Source organism: Oryctolagus cuniculus, chromosome 2, assembly GCF_964237555.1.
Source record: "Oryctolagus cuniculus chromosome 2, mOryCun1.1, whole genome shotgun sequence".
In the NCBI taxonomy this organism is placed as follows: domain Eukaryota; kingdom Metazoa; phylum Chordata; class Mammalia; order Lagomorpha; family Leporidae; genus Oryctolagus; species Oryctolagus cuniculus.
The window spans coordinates 42712879-42733765 of NC_091433.1; the positions used below are offsets into that span (position 1 = coordinate 42712879).

The following is a 20887-nucleotide window of genomic DNA, read 5'->3' on the forward strand; positions in this document are numbered from 1 at the left end:
CATCATCTAACATCCAAACATGGTATGTGTAAATAATAACACTTAAATCACAAAAGTAGCTACACCGTATCCAGGGAGCTGACTAAAACCCACCTCTTCCATATACTGGTAGATGATAGCTTTGACAGCTGGCATGTTGGTGGCATCCATCATGAGGGTTACGGCTTGCCCTTTCCGAATCTTCACCACCCCTTTGAAAACCTGCTGATTATTATAACAGGCAGCCAAAGTAGCAATGGCCATTACCTGTGGGCGACAAGGAGAAACAGGAGAGAAAAATCCAAATTCATTTCATTTCAGGATAAAAGTTAGAAAGGGTGCTGCAAGCAGCTGTCATGAACCTGAGAAAACTCTCCGCAAGTGAACAACAGCCAAAGAGCAAAGATTTCAGTAATCAAAACGCACCAGTGACAAAGTACATCAAGATTTGTCCTTGTCCCACTCCTCCCTTCTCACCAACACACAGAATCAAGCAGTCTTTGCAGTCTGAAATGATTCTGAAATGATTTAGCCAGAGGTTCCACTTTATGTGGAAGAAACAAATACAAATAAATGACACACTTCCCATGACAGAGTACACAGTTATTAGATCTGAAATGTACATTTCAAAATAGATCAGGAAAGAGTTTTCTATTTTTGGTTGGTTTTGCCTACAATGAATTTAATCATTGTACATTTAAAAACGGGGGAGGGGTGTTAGTGTTTGGCATAGCAGTTAAGACACTGCTTCTAACACCTGCACCTCTTATCAGAGTGCCAGAGTTTGAGTTCTAGCTCTACTTCCAACTCCAGCTTCCTGCTCATGTGGACCCTGGAAGGCAGGTGATGGCTAATGTAGCTGGGTCCCTGCCATCCAGGTGGGAGGCAAGGACTGGGTTTTGGGCTCCTGGCTTCAGCTGTCATGGGCATCTGGCGCAATGAACGAATAGATGGACGATTTTTTTGTCTCCCTGCCTTTCAAATAAAGAAAACAATATGGGAGGGTAATAGAAGGGGGATGATTTCCTCAAAGGAAAAAATTTCAAGAATAAATGAAGACCTAAGACAGGGATAAATAGGGCTGGCGCTGTGGCACAGCGGGTACAGTCACCACCTACAGTGTCAGCATCTCACATGGGCGCTGGTTCGAGTCTTGGCTGCTCTACTTCCAATAAAGCTCTCTGCTGTGACCTAGGAAAGCAGTGGAGGACGGCCCAAGTCCTTGGACCCCTGCGTCCACATGGGAGACCTGGAAGAAGCTCCTAACTACTGGCTTCGGATCCGCCCAGCTCCGGCCTTTGCGGCCATTTGGGGAGTGAACCAGTGGATGGAAGATCTCTCTCTCTGCCTCTGCCTCTCTGTAACTTTGCCTTGCAAATAAATAAATAAATTTTTTTTTTTTTTTTTTTAAATTTTTTGACAGGCAGAGTGGACAGTGAGAGAGAGAGACAGAGAGAAAGGTCTTCCTTTGCCGTTGGTTCACCCTCCAATGGCCGCCGCGGCCGGCGCGCTGCGGCCGGCGCACCGCGCTGATCCGATGGCAGGAGCCAGGAGCCAGGTGCTTTTCCTGGTCTCCCATGGGGTGCAGGGCCCAAGCACCTGGGCCATCCTCCACTGCACTCCCTGGCCACAGCAGAGGGCTGGCCTGGAAGAGGGGCAACCGGGACAGAATCCGGCGCCCCGACCGGGACTAGAACCCGGTGTGCCGGCGCCGCTAGGCGGAGGATTAGCCTAGTGAGCCGCGGCGCCGGCCTAATAAATAAATCTTTAAAATAAAAAAAAAGACAGGGATACACTTTTTCGTTCCAGCCACTATTCAAAGTTGGCCCTCAGAACAAGAACAATCCCATTTCCAAAGCAGTTAAGTCCTCTTACTTTCCTCACTGATTTGAGTAAATAACTGAAGTGCCCAATAAAGACACCTGGGAGAAGCTCCCAGAATACCAGGGCCAGGTCTGCAGCGTCAGGTTTTGGAATCCCAAGTCTAGGAAAAGGACAGCTGCTTCAGGAAGATGTTTTAACAGTAACAACTTCCCCAAGTTTCACCCAGCACCCCCATAGATACAGGTTGAAGCCCTTGATCCACCCTAACGGTCTAGCTAGTTCAGAACAGTTGGCAGGAAAAGTAAATCCAGAAGGAAGCTTCTGAAAACAAGCAGACGTAGCCTCCGGGCTGAGGTATGACACTGGCTGGGAGACACAGGGAGTCTCGTGGATCCGAAGCAAAAGAAAATTGCCATTTTAAAGGACTCATGCCCCCGGAATACAGCAGAGCCGAGCGGTATCTGCATGCCCCTCGCTCGCCACCGCCCTGCTCCCTGTAGCCCCTGCCTCCCATCCACACCAAGAGGAGCCCCCTGCATACCTGCGGAATAGCACAGAAGTTAAACACACTCTGATTTCTGAGTCTTGAAAGGTAGGTGATGACATCCGGGATGTGGTGCAGGGCATTGGTTATGAGTTCGTTCAGGCACTGCACAGCCAAGTCAATATTCTCTGGCTTAGCAAAATCCCCCAACTTCTTAACATACCTGCTCCAAACCTAGACAGAGGGCAGGATTAAACAGCAAGTCAGCATGTGCCTGGGGTGCATTTACAAATGATATTGAGGGATGTATGAGTAAGAACTGTGATATACAGTAAAATCTCCCTTTGCCACTGACTCAGCTTTCCCCAAGGGCAAGTCCATTGTCATGCCATAGCCATTTACTAGCATTGGGGGCCTGTTGCAAGGCAAGAGTGAGTTAATGGGAATGTCCTTAGAGACCATTATTGCAATATGCACAAAACAATGCTTTACTGACCTCAAACTAAAGAGGCGTCAGCTATAAATAAAAGCAGCTACAACAGTACCACAGGATAAACATTAAACCCTCCCAAGACGGCCAGGTCTCAAGACAATTAATGATTAACGTTACACTATTCATTCTGGTAAAAATACTGAACAAGCACATTTCGGGAAAACAAACAGGTTTAAACTCTAACATTACCTCCCTGGATCTTAGTTGCTTGGAAAAACAAAAACAAAAACAAAAACAAAACAAAACAAAAACACAACACTTTTTCAGTTGGACTGGTGGGATTGATCCTATGATTTTTTTTTTAAATCTTCCATCAGCTGGTTCACTCCCCAGATGGCCACCAATGGCCAGGGCTGGGCCAGGCTGAAGCCAGGAGCCAGGAACTCCATCCGAGGCTCCTATGTGGGTGGCAGGAACTCAAGTACTTGGGCCGTCACCCCTGCCTTCCCAGGTACATAGCAGGGAGCTGGATCAGAAGTAGAGCAACCAGAACACAAACCAGCACCCATATGGGATGCCAGGTTGCATGTGGCGGTTTTACCCACTACACCATAGTGCTACACCATAAGTGCCGATCTTATGATTTTTTAAATGTAATTTAATTTATTTTTTAAAAGATTTTATTTATTTGAGAGGTAAAGCCACAGACAGTGAGAGGGAGAGACAGAAAGGTCTTCCCTCCTTTGATTTACTCCCCAAATGGCCACAAAGGATGGAGCTGCGCCATTCCAAAGTGGGGAGCCAGGAGCTTCTCCAAGTCCTCCACGTGGGTGCAGAGGCCCAAGCACTTGGGCCATTTTCTACTGCTTTCTCAGGCCACAGCAGAGCTGGACTGGAAGAGGAGCAGCCGGGACTAAAACCAGAGCCCATATAGGATGCTGGCTGGCACTGCAGGCGGAGGATTAACCCATTGCGCCATGGTGCCGGTCCCACCGAACTTATGATTTTTAATAAATATTATTTAGAAGATTATCTGAAGCTAGCAAATAACTTACTTTTATTCTTAGGTAATTCTTCAGCTTCTTAAAATATGTTTACTGCAACCTTACATACTCCTCAAAATAAATAAGGACAGGGCGGGCACTGCAGTGCCACTTGGGATGCCCACCCACGTCCCCTGTCAGAATGCAGTTCAAGTGCTAATTACTCCACTTCTGATCCAGCTTCCTGCCCTGTGCCTGGGAAGGCAGGGGATGATGGCTCAAGTACTTGAGTTCCTGCCAACCACACGGGAGCCTCAGATGGAGTTCCTGCCTCCTGGCTTCAGACTGACAGTCCCAGCTCTTGTGGTCATTTGGGGAGTAAACCAGTGAATGGACGATGTCTCTCTAACTTTCAAATAAATAAATCTTACAAAGAAAAAAAAAAGCCTATGGCACTGTGGCAAAGTGGGTTAAGCTGGTGCTTGGGACATCAGCTTCCCATACTAGAGTGCTGGTTCAAGTCCTGGCTATTCTACTTCCAACCCAGCTCCCTGCTGATGTGCTGGGAAGGCAATAAAGATGGCCTAAGTGCTTGGACCCCTGCCACCCATCTGAGAGACCAGGATGGAGTTCCTGACTCCTGGCTTCAGCTTGACCCAGACCTAACTGCTGTGGTCATTTGGGGAATAAACCAGTAGACAGAAGATGTCTCACTCCCTTTGTCTGTCTGCCTTTCAAATAAAAAATAAAGCAAGTAAATAAATAAATAAATAAATATTTTAAAAATGACTAGGCCTAAAAGGAGTAGGAGATTCTATTAAAGGTCAAATTTTTATCTATTCTGGGACCGGCGCCATGGCTCACTTGGCTAATTCTCCGCCTGCAGCGCCAGCAGCCCATATGGGCACCGGGTTATAGTCTCGGTTGCTCCTCTTCCAGTCCAGCTCTCTGCTGTGGCCTGGGAGTGCAGTGGAGGATGGCCCAGGTGCTTGGGCCCTGGCACCTGCATGGGAGACTAGGAGAAGCACCTGGCTCCTGGCTTTGGATCGGCACAGCGCCAGCTGTAGCGGCCATTTGGGGGGTGAACCAACAGAGGGAAGACTTTTCTTTCTCTCTCTCTCTCTCTCTCTCACTAACTCTGCCTGTCAAACAAAAAAATTATCTATTCTTACTCAGATTGATGGATTGTATAATTTGAACCATAAATGTCATGACATATTTCCAAAGTGGAGGGCCCCTTCTTAAATACATAATTATTTATCACACCTAAACATTAAGAATAAAAATACTTAAAACAGCTAGAATTCAAATTTTTCCATGGTCTTTTTTTTTACACTTGTCTTATTCAAATAAAGATCTAAACAAGCTTTACAAATTGCATTTTGATATCACTTAGGTCTTTTTTAATCTCTAGAATCTCTCTTGCCTTTTTTCAGGCCATTTATTGAAGAAAAGGGTTTTGTTTCCTGACAAATTTCTTCCATTCTGGATTTTGCTGGTTGTATCCTGTAGTGCCATTTCATATTTTCATTCTTCCTTTGTTCTTCCTGTTCATTGACAGGTCTGGCAAGAATACTTCATTGGATCCTATATTTTCCCTGAACCATGCCTCCTTAGAAAAATCACAGTTCAGTTTCCTAATCCCATGGAGCTTCCTGTTCTGTTGTTAGTGTGTGGAGTTGCGCTGTCCAGTGCAGTGCAAGCTGAGTATATTTGGCTATGTACATTTAAATGAGCTAAAATCAAACAGAAGTCCAATTCAATGCCTCAGTCGCAGCAGCCACATTTCAAGGGCTCAGCAGTCTATGTGACTCGTGGCTGCTGTACTAGACAGTACAGCACCAATATGGCACCTCGCTGAGATCTCCTCCTGTATTCCAAGCCCTGCACCCACTATGATCTAGAACCTCTATTGTCTTCATGTTGGTCTTCTCTATTCTACTCAACTTTTATTTCACTCCTCAATATGGAGCTCACAGCGGATGCCAACTTTTTTTTTTTTTTTTTTGACAGGCAGAGTGGACAATGAGAGAGAGACAGAGAGAAAGGTCTTCCTTTACCATTGGTTCCCCCTCCAATGGCTGCTGCAGCCGGCGCACCGCGCTGATCTGAAGCCAGGAGATAGGTGTTTTTCCTGGTCTCCATGTGGGTGCAGGGCCCAAGCACTTGGGCCATCCTCCACTGCACTCCCGGACCACAGCAGAGAGCTGGACTGGAAGAGGGGCAACCGGGACAGAATCCGGCACCCTGATCAGGACTAGAACCCGGTGTACAGGCGCCGCAGGCGGAGGATTAGCCTATTGAGCCACAGCACCGGTGCCAACTGTTTCATAATTCCATTCCATTCTGGCACTCTCTGGCCTGGAGATGGCAGTACATGCTACAGGCTGAGGGCTCAGCCCACAGACTGCAGGCAGCAGGCTGTCACCTGTACACCAGACTGGCTGCACGCTGGGATTTCCACAACCCCCTCCTTGGGTCTGTTTAGTTTGCCAGAGCAGCTTGTAGAACCCAGGGAAACATGTCTCGAACAGTTTCCTGTAAAGGGTATTTCTAAGGATATGGAGAAGAGCCAGATGTCACGAATGTCTGATTGTACTGACACCCGAGATCCAGCGACTACCTGAAGCACACTGAATCTTAACTTTATACTCACGTGCCTAAGGCAGTTTGACCTGTATTTCTGTCACTTGCAACTATAAAAGTTTAATGATTTGTTTTCAGAGTGTGTCTAAAAATTTTTTTTTCCCCAAATACTCTGAATCTGTTACCTCTTGAGGCCAAAACTCTCTTCCTTCCCTCTGGTCTTCCAAATAATCACGAATTATGTTTGTTTTTTGCAGAAACAGGCCCATAGAGTTAGCACGCTCTATGTCTTCTCCAACTAAGGGGTCTTCAAATTCTGAGGCCGAGAAAAGACGGGAAAGGCCAATTCCCACCAGTCCGGCAACATAGTGACAGTACTGTAAAAGATTATAAAGTAAATTAATAAAGAAAAATTTACTAAAATGGAAACATTAGAGATGACTAGCTACAAAAAGGCAGGTTCCAAGCAGAATGTTCAAGATCTCATTTTGATTAAAACACACAAATATACAAGCATACACATGCACATGGAAGGACTGTGCACCAAAAATTTAACAACACTGGTCTCCAGGTAACGAGAATTCGACGTCTGAGAACAAGGTAGCCCAGCGAGGCTCTGGCACTGCTGTAAGTGCTCTGTATTTTCCATCATCACAAACATCTGATTAACAGTTTCACAGATCATCCATCCGGGAAATCAGAGGCCAGAGGTTAAGTCCACCTTAAGAGTTAGGCTTTATCAATTTCAGTAAAACTTTCCCACTCTCAACAAAGATTTTAGTAAATGTAATTCTTAATTGTTAAAGAACTGTCTTCGATGAAAGCAGTTTGTCAGAACTGTGGTCCCCTAAAAAAGGGACTCTAAAACAACTTACTGCAATGCTCTTCTACAATGAATGTCTGTCAGGCAATCTAAGAAGGGATAAAGAAGGGAAACACCCACAGTGGTCCTCAGCAAGGGTAAACGTTAGAGACCAAAGAGTAACAAGCTGCCTGGAGTAGAAACACGGACATGTTCTAGGAGAGGAAGAGTCTGGGAAAAGGGAAGATCTGCTGAAATTAGAAGGAAATCAGGTGTGGATAGCTACTAAAAAGAACTATTGGGAAAAAAATTTAGAACAGCTAGAGTACTGTTTAACTGTATTTTAAAACAACAGTTCCTTGGATAGAAATATGAGGGTACTTGAAGAAGTTTATGGAATATGGAATTAAAAGATAAGTTTATTTTGGTTTAAAAATTTTTTGCAATCAATGTAGTTTTTTTCATGTGTTTTTAATGAATTTTTGGAAGAACTCTTATATGCACACATTTCAATTGTTTTTCCCCTTTATTCAGGAGGCAGAGAGACAGACAGACACACACATGGAGACAGAGAGGTTGTGTCCACTGGTTTACTCTCCAAATGCCTCCCAGCAGAGGCTGGGAGCTGGACACCCAACCCCCGAGCCACCACTGCTGCCCCCGAGGCAGGAGTCAGGAGCAGAGCTGGACATTCCCATAAGGCACGTGGTTATCCCAACTGCGAGGCCAAACACTGGCCCCTCAAAACTGTTTTGCACCAAAGTAAACCTATCTTTTAATTTTTCTTGAACTTTTTGAAATATCTTGTGCTCCCAGAAAGGAGACTTCCATCTTTTTCCAAAGTTGAAGGAGGAAAAGTTCTTCAAATATTCAATTTTATCTGATCAGAACTGTAACAACATAGAATTAAGTTTCCTGAATAGATCTGTTCCACAAAAAAGGAAGTTACTATCAGATAGCCAGTGCTGGTTCCGGGCCAAAAGTGGGAACTTCAACTTTAGATGGATTTTCTGGCTTGTTAACTGGGGCAGCATAAGCCAGAAATTCCAAAGATGTTTTCATCAAGTTTTGAGGCTTAAAAAACGAAGAGGCCGGACATCTGATCTACACTGACTCAATGAAAATGTAGCAGCATCTCTTCTGAGATCCCAGCCCAGGCACGGGTGAAGACTCAGCATACATGAACACTAGACACTTAAAATCTCTGCTTCCATAGGGGTGATGTGTGAGTCTCACAATCACCATTTTAAGGAAAATGGGCAAATTTCTGCCCCTACTTTGTATTTTTATGTTTAGTTTTGTTACTTAGGCCCTACAGTCAATTGTGTCCTTTTGGCTACATAAATGAGCCTGTTCCCCAGACCCCTAATTCAAACCTACAAGTATGTGGGTCTCCTACAGCTCATTCCTTCATCTGTCTGCCTGTAACTTCTATAATCTGAATGTCTGCCTACAAAACTGTGTGCTGGAAACGCAATCCCCAATGCAACGTGCTCCAGGCAGAGCCCCTGGGAGGTGACTCTTGTTCTCTCTGGGCCTCTCCGCCCTTCACGCCACAGGGTGATGTGGCAGGAAGGCCCCAGGCGCTGGTAACCCGATATGAGACTTCCCAGCTCCCAGAGCTGTGAGAAATAAATCTTTCTTCATAAATGGCCCTCTCTGGTATTCTGTGATATACCCCAAAATGAGTTATGACAATAACCACCACGCAAACTGAGGGGGGAGGCCACGAAGAAACGTGGAAGCATCTATAAGCGTCTTACTTCAGTCAGGAGACAATGAGAGAGGAAGAAGTAGGATATTAGAGATACTCACCCTTCAGCGTAAGACACCGAAAACCCAAAGCCAATGCCTTTGGATTCTCATGAGCTGTTCTTTGTTTCCAAGGAAACAGACACACAATGTAAGAGCTTAACTGGTATCTGTGTCTCAGAAACAAACAGGGCCAGCCCGGTACTGACGTAAACACAGTCTTAAGATGGGACTTGAAATGACTCGGATACTAAGGCAGACACACAAACACACATACTCAGTGATGGAAAAGAACAGAAAGCATTTTTTCAATTATGAGCTTAATGTCTATCTTCAGACAAGTCCAATCTACTCCGGCCTTGCTTCACAGTAAACTTTCGAGGGCGTGAAAAATTTTGTTGACAGAGAATTAAACTTTAATTCGCTATCAAGGGCTTCTGATGAGACATTCAACCCAAACAGATGACTTGTCAAGTTAGAAAACCTGGAACTAGCAGACTTGTTCCTTGTTCTTCACTCTACGATGCGGACTGCTGGGTTTTGGCCCATGCTCAGACACTGTTTTGCAGTCACTAACCTTGTCCCACTCCTGTTCAGAGGTCACGTGCTTGTCCAAAAACTCTGCCATCCCCATCCCCATCCTCCGGCAAATGTCGGCAATCACTTTCTGATACTTCTCAGCCAAATTCCTAAACTCAAGGGAGATCTGAAACGGAGATCACAGAAAACAGAAAGTATGAACGACTACACCACAGAGCAGGGTAGAACTCTCGTGATGGCTCCAACAGTTCATCTGTGTGCTCAACCTCAACCATACCATTCTACATGCTAAATAATAAGCTCTGTGCATTCTATAAATACCAAACAGAAATGCTAATGTTCCTAGATGCAAAATAAAACTCAAAGTCTCGTTATCTATTCATTTTCCAATATATAATAAATAAGATACTTCAACACAGAGTTGGATATTAAGTGTAAGAATTTTAGGAAGAACAAACATCTTGCTTCAGGTGAACCTTGTTATGGCAAAGATTCATTTGTGCAAGCGTCTATCAAGCCATTTCTACCTAACAAACCTTGTTCTAGGCACTAGGGAGAGACGTCAGGGAAAACGAAAACTTCTACCCTTGCAGCTCGTATTCTAGCAAGGAGATCAGCCAGCCACTTCCCATTGTCAGTTTCCCAATTGTATCTTAAAGCTGGAGTGTCTCTCTCACTGTAAAGTTATATTTTTTATTTCCTTAAGCAACTCACACAATACGAAGCATCCTGCCTGGTATTTTTTTTTTCATAGCCATGTTCTAATGTAGAAAACAGTCTTAATGTTTATTAAGTTTATTGGTACTGCAGAAATATCTTGTTTAAATTCAAAGAAGTGTTTATGGGTTAACAAAATAAACTAATAAAAATGATGTCATTTAATCACTGTTTAACCCCCCAAAACCCATAAAATCAGTCTCTGACCCCTGCTCCTTCCAGAACAGCTGTTCCAAGCCAGGGCCAAAAGCAAATTCCTCCTGTGGATGGAAAATACTAGCACCTCTCGCAGAAGGTAGGCGACTCCGACTCCCCCCAGAACCCTTCCTTACACAGATCCTCGGCCAGACCAGTTCTATTTATAAAATGAAAAGGCCAATGAGGGTGGGAGGAGGAGCTTAGACTCAGGAAAACAAACTCTTCAAAATAAACACTTTCTCATTTCTGAATTTGAGCTGTCTCTTCCAATAACTTTTTCAAATGTATTACATGATTATGCAGTTCAAAATGTGAAAACAAAAATATGCAAGAAAAAAGTGAACCCAAGGGAAGAGGGGTGCTTTGCCAATTCCAGGCTCACTGCCCGGTTCTGTGCGTTCTCCAGGCCCAGCGACAAGCTCTCCCGTGAGAGGGGTGCCCTCCCCAGCCCCTCGTGCCAGGTGGGTTCCACTCCAGACTAGACACGGTGCCTTGGGCCTCAGACCACTTCCTGGTGCCTGTGAGCTCATGAAGGAAGCACCGGTGTGATAGGAGCCCACAGGGAGAGTGGACAAACGCCAGATCCTGTGTCACGGGCAAGGACAGCATGGCATTTCCATTCACCTGTGAAGGCAAACTCCCCAATCAGAAATCTTAGAACACTGTTATCAAATCCCTACTATGTTCAAGAGTTTTTTGCTTATTTGCTTTTTTAAAAACAGCTTGAGGGGCTAGCACTGTGGCATAGTGAGTAAAGCTGCTGCCTGCAGTGTCAGTATCCCATATAGGTGACAGTTCGAGTCCCGGCTGCTCCTCTTCCAATCCAGCTCTCTGCTGTGGCCTGGGAAAGCAGTAAAAGATGGCCCAAGGCCTTGGGCTCCTGCCTGCACCTACGTGGGAGACCCGGAAGAAGCTCCTGGCTTTGGATGGGTGCAGCTCCAGCTGTTGCAGCCAACTAGGGAGTGAACCAACGGATGGAAGATTCTCTCTCTCTCTCTCTCTCTCTCTCTCTCTCTCTCTCTGCCTCTCCTTCTCTCTCTGTGTAAGTCTGACTTTCAAATAAATAAACAAATATTTTAAAAAATAAAAGAAATCATTAATTTATAAAAAAAAAAAAGGCCAGCTTGAAAGAGGCAGTTAATTATGCCAATGATTAAATGCAAGATCTGCATCTCACAGGTGATCTGACAAAAATGTAGGTAACAGCGTATCATGTTTTAGGTAGTTCGCCTATTGAAACTACATTATAGGGCCAGCGCCGTGGCTCAATAGGCTAATCCTCTGCCTTGCGGCGCCGGCACACCGGGTTCTAGTCCTGATCAGGGTGCCAGATTCTGTCCCGGTTGCCCCTCTTCCAGTCCAGCTCTCTGCTGTGGTCCGGGAGTGCAGTGGAGGATGGCCCAAGTGCTTGGGCCCTGCACCCGCATGGGAGACCAGGAGAAACACCTGGCTCCTGCCTTCGGATCAGCGCGATGCGCCGGCCGCGACGGCCATTGGAGGGTGAACCAATGGCAAAAGGAAGACCTTTCTCTCTGTCTCTCTCACTCATTGTCCATTCTACCTGTCAAAAAAGAAAAAAAAAAAGAAACTACATTATAGAAAAAAAAAGAATCATGAAATATTTTTAGTAACTGATTTACAGTAAATTAATAAATGTATTATTGCCACTGTTTAAAAGTAATTCAGTCTAGCAGCTAAGAGGCCTGTGTTCCATATCAGAGTGCCTGGGTTCAATTCCAGGCTCTGGCTTCTGACCCCAGCTTCCTGCCAATGCAGACCCCAGAAGGCAACAATGATGGCCCAAGTAACGGGGTCACTGCCACTCATGTGGGAGACCTGGATGACATTCCTGGTTCCCAGCTTCAGCGCAGCTCAGCTCCAGCCACTGCAGACATGTGGGGAGTGAACCAGTGGATGAGAGCTCTCTGTCTCTCAAACAAAATGAAATTAAAACACTAAAACAAAACAAAACCAAAACCAAAAAACACCGTACTATTTCTTGCACTAAATTCTGGTAAGAAATATATGTGGACTTCCATAAGCATGGGCTCTGTATCTTCAGATTCTATGAACTGCACACTGAACACATTTAATAAACACAATGTGTCCATACTGAACAGTACAGGCTTTTCTGGTCATTCCCCCAGATAATGTAACAACAATTTATGTGCATTTACACCGGATGAGGTATGGTGGGTCATCTAGAGAGGACTGAATTACAGAAGTGCGTAAATACCATACCTCCTCATACCGGAGAGATTTCAGTATCATGTGGTCCTAGAACCAACTCCACAGAGGCACGGGATGATGATATTCTAACTGGATCCATAGTATACAATGAGAGTTCTAGAAAGCCTGACTTGAAATGGTATCAACAAATGATCACTATAGCAAAAAGCCTCAGGTTCAATCTGAAGGCACAGACTGACAGTACATGGAGGTAGTTACTTGATTAGATCAGATTGTTCTGTCTAGGCTTATTCCTAAATTCTATGGGTCTGGGACACCAGAGCAAATGGAGGCCCACATACCATATGTTGCTAAAATTTTTTAAATTTTCTATTAAACGTGTTCATTCAAATATGTTCTACCTTCCTGTCCTGACAAATCTCTCTTCCTGACAACCTGGATGGTTCAGGTTTGAATTTAAAATGCTTGGTGCTCAGGGTTTTGCTCCAAAAATGCAGCAGGGCAGAGACTGTAGATCCCCAGTGCCCCTCCCTACCACCCCCAGTTCTGTCCAGCCCTGGGAGGGACCTCACATTCACATGTAAGGATGCTCTAGCCTGTAGGACCAGTTTCATCCACCACCCTCCCAAACACAGCCCTTGGCCACCCCTCAGGCCTCCAGACACAGCCACTGGTGGCATGTTCCATTCTAGATAAGAGATGGACTTAAGGAGACAGTCAGACCTTGGGCATGGGCTCAGAGACAGGGGGTTCCAGACACCCAGAACAATGGTTGAGAAGGGGATGGTAGCATTCCATTTCAGAGTGCTGGTGTGAATCATGGCTACTTTCCACTTCCAATCCAGCTTCCCACTAATGAGCCTGGGAGCCAGAGGATGATAGCTCAGTTACCTGGGTTGTTATTATCTACATGGAAGACCCAGGTCCAGTTCTTGAATTCAGCCTATGTTAGTCCTGTCTGTTGTGGCATTTGGGGAGTGAACCAACAGATGGAAGCTATCTCTCTCTCCCTGTCAATCTACCTATCAAATAAAATAAATCAATCATTAAAATAAAATAGGTGGTGGTATTGTGGCATAGCAGGTAAAGCTGCCTCCAGCAACACTGGAATCCCATATAAGTGGTGGTTTGAGTCCCGGCTGCTCCACTTCTAATCCAGCTCCCTGCTAATGCTCCTGGCAAAGAAGCAGAGGAGGCCCTGGTGCTTGGGCCCCTGCACCCATGTGGGAGACCTGGATGAAGCTCCTGGCTTCAGACCAGTCTAACTGTGGGCACTGCAGCCATCTGGGAAGTGAACCAGTGGATGGAAGGTCGATCTCTTTCTCTCTCTCTCTCTCTGTAGCTCTGCCTTTCAAATAAATAAATCTTTAAAAAATAATAATAGGGGGCCGGCGCTGTGGCACAGTGGGTTAATGCCCTGGCCTGAAGCGCCGGCATCCCATATGGGCAACGGTTCTAGTCCCGGTTGCTCCACTTCCGATCCAGCTCTCTGCTGAGGCCTGGGAAAGCGATGGAGGATGGCCCAAGTGCTTGGGCCCCTCATCCGCAAGGGAAGCCCGGAAGAAGCTCCTGGCTCCTGGCTTCAGATCGGCGCAGTTCTGGCCAGTTGCGGTCAACTGGGGAGTGAACCATCCGATGGAAGCCCTCTCTCTCTCTCTGCCTCTCCTTCTCTCTCTGTGTCTAATTTTGACTTTCAAGTAAATAAATATATCTTTAAAAAAATAAATAAATCTTTAAAAAAATAATAATAAAATAGGGTAAGGGAACTCTCTTGCCTCAGTCTCAGAACAGAGCTATGGAAGCGAGGTCAAACTCTCAATCCCTTACTTGTTCTGTCCTGTGATCCGGTCAGAAGCTACCTGTAGCAGAACACCAGGCAACCACACCACCCACCAACACACGCACACACTCATTTCTTAAGAAGACCATTTCTACCTATTGCTGTCTCCTGCTGAATCACAGACCAAAAGGACCTCAAACTCAGGTATCTTAAAATTATACATGCCCACAAAACACATCACATTCCTAAGGATATAAAAGGCGAATAGCAACACAACAGTGCTGGCTGTCCTGGGCTTTCACTCCCTTTACTCTGCCTAGGAGCAGTTCTCTGCTTTCAGGGTCATGGGGGCGCTGCTACCCCAAACGGAAAAGACACATTTCATGTTCACATTTGATATCTTCTAGAATAAAACATTATTTTTCCATTAGAATGCTCTATGTGTAAAGGCACTTACAAATAAGCACTTATAAATATGCTGAAATACTGGCTGAAAATTTACTAGCTAAGATTAACCAAAATTAACATAAATTTTAAAAAAACTTAGCCCTTAATTCATTTTCCACAAACTTTTTGCTTATTTATTTGAGAGAGAAAGAAACAGAGAAATCTTCCATCCACTGGTTCATTCCCCATTGACTGCAACAGCAAAAGCTGGGCCAGGCTAAAGCCAGGAGCCAGGAACTCAATCCAGGTCTCTCCTACGTGGGTGGCAGGTATCTCCCTATCACCTGCTGCCTCCCAGCTGCACGTTAGCAGGAAGATGGAATTGGAGGAGCTGGGACTCAAACTCAGGTACTTTGATATGGGATGCCCACATGGTGGGCCTGGATGCCCCAAGCAGGACCTTAACTTCTGTGCCAAATGCCCAGCCTAGCCTTGTTTTTTATATTACCTAACACATTTATCCTACAACCATTAATTATTTGTTATGAATCTACTCAGGTCAAGAGGAGTTTGGCGGGGCTGGCACTGTGGCATAGCAGGTAAAGCCGCCACCTGTAGTGCCAGCATCCCATATGGGCACCAGTTCAACTCCCAGCTTCTTCTCTTCCAATCCAGCTCTCTGCTATGGCCTGGGAAAGCAGTAGAAGATGGCCCAAGTCCTTGGGTCCCTGCACTCACATGGGAGACCCAGAAGCAGCTACTGGCTTTGGGTTGGCACAGCTCTGGCTATTGTGGCCATCTGGGGAGTGAACCTGCAGATGGAAGCCCTTTCTCTCTCTCTCTCTCTGCCTCTCTGTAACTCTGCCTTAAAATAAATAAATAAATCTTAAAAAATAAAAAAAGAGAAGTTTGGGGAGGCTGTTGTTGCCTTTGCTAAGTATTGGTTTAAGTGAAAATCTACTATAAATGGCACGTGCCCACTACTGGCAGCAATTCATCCACCCTAGCAGGGTCCAAAGGCTCCTCCAGAGCCAGTCACAGGTTTCCAGGGAGAAGACAGCCATGCTCTGGTCCTCAGGTGTTCCGTGAGGACTAACCCACGAGTACCTGCCCTCGGGTAGAACTCTCCCTTCTCATCTTCTTCACAGACCCTTTGTTTTGGATCGGATGTGACCTGAAGTGACCTCAGCAATCTGAAATAGGCCCTGCTCTGAAGGAGTCTTTCTGAAACATTCTTCTGGAATAGGTAAACTCTGCGCTGTCCCTCCAGCTCCTTCCCGCTCAGACACACCACACACAGCTGTGATTCAACAGTAAAGTCACAGAAGCACTGTCCCACTCCCAAAACTCTGGCAAATGGGTACAAAATGGACTTCTTTGGGCTATTCGGGAATATATGACTTTGTTAAATCAGACTTTTACTTATTATATATGGACTATCTACAATCTATGTGATAAGACATGAAAATTCTGGAAAAGTGGGCATACTCACACATATAAATGTGTGGGACTCTACAGCACAAGGTTTTAATTACAGCTCACTTTACTCCAACAAGATGGACAAAATAGCTAATATTTACAGACCACTTGGCACGTACCAAGCTTTATCATTATTTTAAGTACGTTACAGGTAGGAAATGATCCAATCCTCAGGGTTCTACCTCTACAGATAAGGACACGAGCATAAAGCAGGGAAGGGACGTGCCAGGTCCAGACAGCTCTAAGCAGCAGCGCGTCAGCCTGCTTCTCAAGCCTCACTCCAGCGGGAAGAGCTCACTGCCTACTTCTCTGGAGCAGCAAGCCCATGTCAAGGCTCACGATGCTCCAGAACTCAGTCACGTCACACAGCGAGTGTGGGAGCTACCACGGTGAGTGTGGCGTCTCCCACAACCTTTGGATGCATTTTTCCACAGGAAGATGCACAGGACTTCCAAACAATATACTGCAATAAAAATAGTAGTGAACACTGTTCTAAGAACTTTTCCTATATTAACTCTTACCCCTCACAACAATACAATGAGGTAGGTGTTTCACACATGAAGAAATGGAGGCATAGAGAGGCTGTATCACCAACCACCCGTTACTACGTTGGGATGCAGGCTGACAACTGCATTACCAAATACAAACACAAATGTGGGCACAAGAGACTCATCATTCCACTACCGTTGGGAAGTCCTCCAGCACTTGTCGATCCTTCTCCTTGCTCTCCATAAACCGCCAGTCGGGTTCATAAAGGAAAGAGTGAAAGTTGTGTAACAGTGGAATCTTCTTTTCCACACTGATGGTCATGTCATCTTCCAGGGTGTCCAGAGCCCGAAGAACCAGATAAAATATGCATACCGCATGGCTGTAAAAAAAGAGGAACTGTTAATACATAAGGACATCCAAAGATATGAACTTCAAAATAACATCTAATTTGTACTGGCCATTTTCTTTTCTTTTTTTTTTTTTTTAAGATCTATTTATTTTGAAAGTCAGAGTTACAGAGAAAAAGGGAGAGAGAAAGAGATCTTCCATCCATGGGTTCACTCCCCAGGTGGCTGCAATGGTCAGTGCAGGACCAGGCCCAAGACAGGAGTTTCATCTGGTCTCCCGGGGGATGCAGAGGCCCAAATACTTGGACCGTCTTGTACTTCTTTTCCCAAGCAATTAGCAGGGAGCTGGATCACAAGTGGAGCAGCTGGGACACAGATCAGAGCCCACACTGGCGTTCTAGGCAGCGGCTTAACCCACTGTGCTTCAACACCAGCCCCATGTACAGGCCACTTTCTAAACCTGCCTTTACCTTAGCTCTACAGAACTATGAAAAGATATCTTAGACTCTTCATACTTAATGAGACTTACACTAGTTTTATTTTCTTAAATGAGTGTATGGACCTCTGTAATCTATTTTAAAAAATAATAAAAACTACCAGATGGAGTTATTAACCCTATGAGCCCTATGAGTTAATTTAACTAATGTAGAACTACACAAACCAAATGTTTAGACCAAACTAATAACCTGCAGATAGAAAAGGAAGTCCCAAGACACAACTTCTTCTCAGTTAAAGATATCACACATAAAGGCAGCTGGTGTAGCCTGTTGTGTATACTCTGCACAAAGGCAGCTTCAGGGGAATTAACCCACTAGGCCAGAAACGCAAAGCAGAGTAAGGGAAGCCAAAAAAATACATGACCTACCCAGGCAGGTTCAGCAGCCAGGACTAAAAAAAGTTAATAAACATTACCATCCCCCCCCCCCCCGAAAGAGCTGGGCCCGCAGGGACACTATTAGATGGCCAGGTGCCTGGAAGGGCATTCTAAAGTAAACACATGGGCATTTCCAATCCCCAACATTTCCTGCACACAGGCGGGGCCGCGTTCTCGCAAAGCCAAGAGCAATGGGACTGCAGCCCTCCCAAAGTAGCTTCGATGACTCAACTGCCCACGGAAAATCTTTCCTCCCCCAAGTCGGAGACACTGCTGCATCTGCCACTCACCGCATTTCCCCATCCAGCGCCTCGATAACAGCTGCGAAACTGCGACTGGTCTGATTCAGATACTTGTAGCAAGTTTTCAGGCTGCTGCTGAGCGAGTCCTGAGGGCAGACAACACACACGGCGGTGGGCGGCGCGGAAGAGCACGAGTGGGACGGGGGCAGGAGGCTGGCGGCCGGGCTCCGCAGCCTACCGCAGACGCCCTCTCCCCGCAGCCAGTCCTTGGAGGGCCAGGCGGCCGGAGGCAAAGGGCAGCCCCGCGGTGGGGCGCCGGCGCTCGGGCCCCTGGGCGCCGCAGCAGGGCTCAGCACCAAGGTGCGCTTGAACAGGGACATGGCCTTGGTGCTGCAGGCGGCTGCGGCCATGGGAATCTTGGAGCCAGCCGAGTTTTTCCTCCATAGACCCCAGCAGAGCTGGGAGGCGCCCGCTGAGGGGCGCAACGGACTCTCCCTCCCCCCAAATAAAGCGCTGCGCAGGCCGAGCCCCGAGGGCGCCCCGCCCCACACGTGGAGGCCGCCCCGCCCCCGCCTCCCCCCCTCCCCAAGCACAGCCCCGCCCCCCGCGCAGCCCCACACGTGGAGGCCGCCCCTCGGCCCCGCCCCGCAGCCCCGCCCCGAACAGCTCCGCCCCCGCCCCTCGGCCCAGCCACCCGCAGCCCCGCCCCCGCCCCAGCAGTCCCAAAGCCCCAGCGCCAGGGCGCTTCCTCTGGGGCTTGCCCTTCTCCCTGGAATCCACAGGCTGCTGAGGGAACCCAGGCCACTTCCTCCCTCTGACAGAGTCTCTCACAGACCCCACGGCTGGATCCCCTTCCAACCAGGCCCGCACCTTGGTGCAGGTTAGCCAGAGTCGCCCCTTACCCCTGGGGTCTCTTTCCCCTCCACCCAGGGCGCCACTCTAACTTGCCATTTTCCCTTGGCGGGATGTAGGATTGAGCGCAGTCTCCTCCCGCTTTGCTACTGCCCAGCTGTCGTTTTTCCTAAACACCTGCTAAGCCTCTACTGTCCTCTGGAAAGCGGGCTCCTCCTTCCACGATTTCTTCTTGCCTTTCCCTTTGAAATCAGTGAACTGTACTGCGCCGTTTCCTGACCTTTACTCTTCCCTAAAGAAAACAAGTAAGGACCCCGCTTCTCCAGAGGTGACGGAAGGCAGGCCTATCAGAAAGTCAGAAAGACTCGCCTTTCCTGTGTGTGTAATTTGTTATGTAGGCTTTTTAAAAAAATCAGATTGAGTACAAAGTACCAGGAGTTCCCATACACTTCCTCTCCCTACAAGTCTCCCCACCTTCTGTTAAAGAAATATGTTTGAAAGCAGAGTGAGAACAAGAAAGAGAGGGAACGACAGAAAGAGAGACAGAGAGATTCCATCTGCTGATTCACTCCCCTAACAGCCACAACAGCCTGGGCTGGGTCAAGGAGCTCCATCAGGGTCTCCCACATGAGTGGCAGAGGCCCAAGTTCTGGGGTCATCTCCACTGCCTTCCCAGGCCCTACCTTGTTCTTAAGAGAGACATGGGAAACATTTACAATATATAACAGAAGAGTTACGACAGCTTATCTACTGGTAAGAATCGCATAAAGTCACACTGGAATGTTAAGAGAACCCTGGTGGGGTCCAAGTGTACTAAGATTTTCCTTATGTACATTTCCAAAAATTTCCTATCACTGATATATGTTATTTTGTCAAACAGAGTAAAGCTTTTTCTTTTTAAAAAAAATGTCACATAATGTTGATAATTTCATTTTACTGCCATTCCCAATAAACAATTGTTAGTAAAAGTTAATATTTACTGGGTACTGTATTTTAGTACAGCACAAGGTCTGGCACACAAAAACATTCAGTGAAGGCTTGATGAATAAAATGCAGAGTATTTAAAATAGTCTACCAGGGGCCAGCGCTGTGGCGCAGCAGGTTAGGCCACCTGTGTCACTGTCATGGTCCTGAATGGTCTGCTTCCTTTCCAGCTCCCTCCTCATGCGCCTGGGAAAGCAGCAGCAGATGGCCCAAGTCCCTGGGTCCCTGCACCCACGTGGGAGACCTGGATGAAGCTCCTGGCTTTGGCCTGGCCCAGTCTTGGCTGTTGTGGCCATCTGAAGAGTGAACCAGCAGACAGATCTCTCTTGTTCTCTTTCTCTCTCTCCTGCTCTCTCTGTAACTCTGCTTTTCTTTCAAGATAAGTAAATATTAAATCTTAAAAAAAAAAAAAAAAAAGGCAAAAATAGTTCACTAACTCCTTCCCTCCCAAACTGTACAGAGGCAAAATTTTATGGTATAAGAAGAAGTTTGAAAGTTCTTTACCTAGCTCCAGGCCAGCTCTTCCCACAACCTGACAGCTATCAGACCACAGGGATTCCTTTCACTGCTCTGCCAAGTTTCCATCCTCAGCTACAACTAATGATTTTTGAGCTAAGGTCAATAAGCACAAAGATACAGTCACAGTGGACGTGAAAAGCTACAGTCTTTAAAAGAAAACCAGCCTGGGGCCGGTGCTGTGGCGTAACAGGTAAGGCTACCGCCTGCAGCGCCAACATCCCACGTGGGTGCCGGTTCAAGTCCCAGTTATTCCACTTCTGATTCAACTCCCTTCTGGTGTGCCTGGGAGGGCGGTGGAAGATGGCCTAAACCCTTGGGTCCCTGCACTGACATGGGAGACCCAGAAGTGGCTCTGGGCTCCTGGCTTCGGATGGGCTTAGTTCCAGCCATTGCGGCCATTTAAGGAGTGGATTGGTGGAGGAAGACCTCTCCTCTCTCTGTAACTC

General features: G+C 46.6%; 1 protein-coding gene across 2 annotated transcripts in view; it reads right to left on the minus strand.

Annotated features, from left to right (window-relative positions):
* FDFT1 (farnesyl-diphosphate farnesyltransferase 1) overlaps positions 1-20887 on the minus strand; it is a 28355-nt gene that overhangs the window by 2310 nt on the left and 5158 nt on the right. The window contains exons 2-7 of one of the 2 annotated variants that reach the window (XM_002709437.5): positions 18135-18232; positions 16819-17002; positions 9421-9549; positions 6475-6666; positions 2345-2521; positions 94-246 (exon numbers count right to left, since the gene is read on the minus strand). In XM_002709437.5, the coding sequence (XP_002709483.1) occupies positions 94-246; positions 2345-2521; positions 6475-6666; positions 9421-9549; positions 16819-17002; positions 18135-18232 (933 nt within the window). Of the gene's footprint in view, positions 1-93; positions 247-2344; positions 2522-6474; positions 6667-9420; positions 9550-16818; positions 17003-18134; positions 18605-20887 lie in introns of those variants that run through there. The other variant, XM_008248858.4, reaches the window with a different exon arrangement.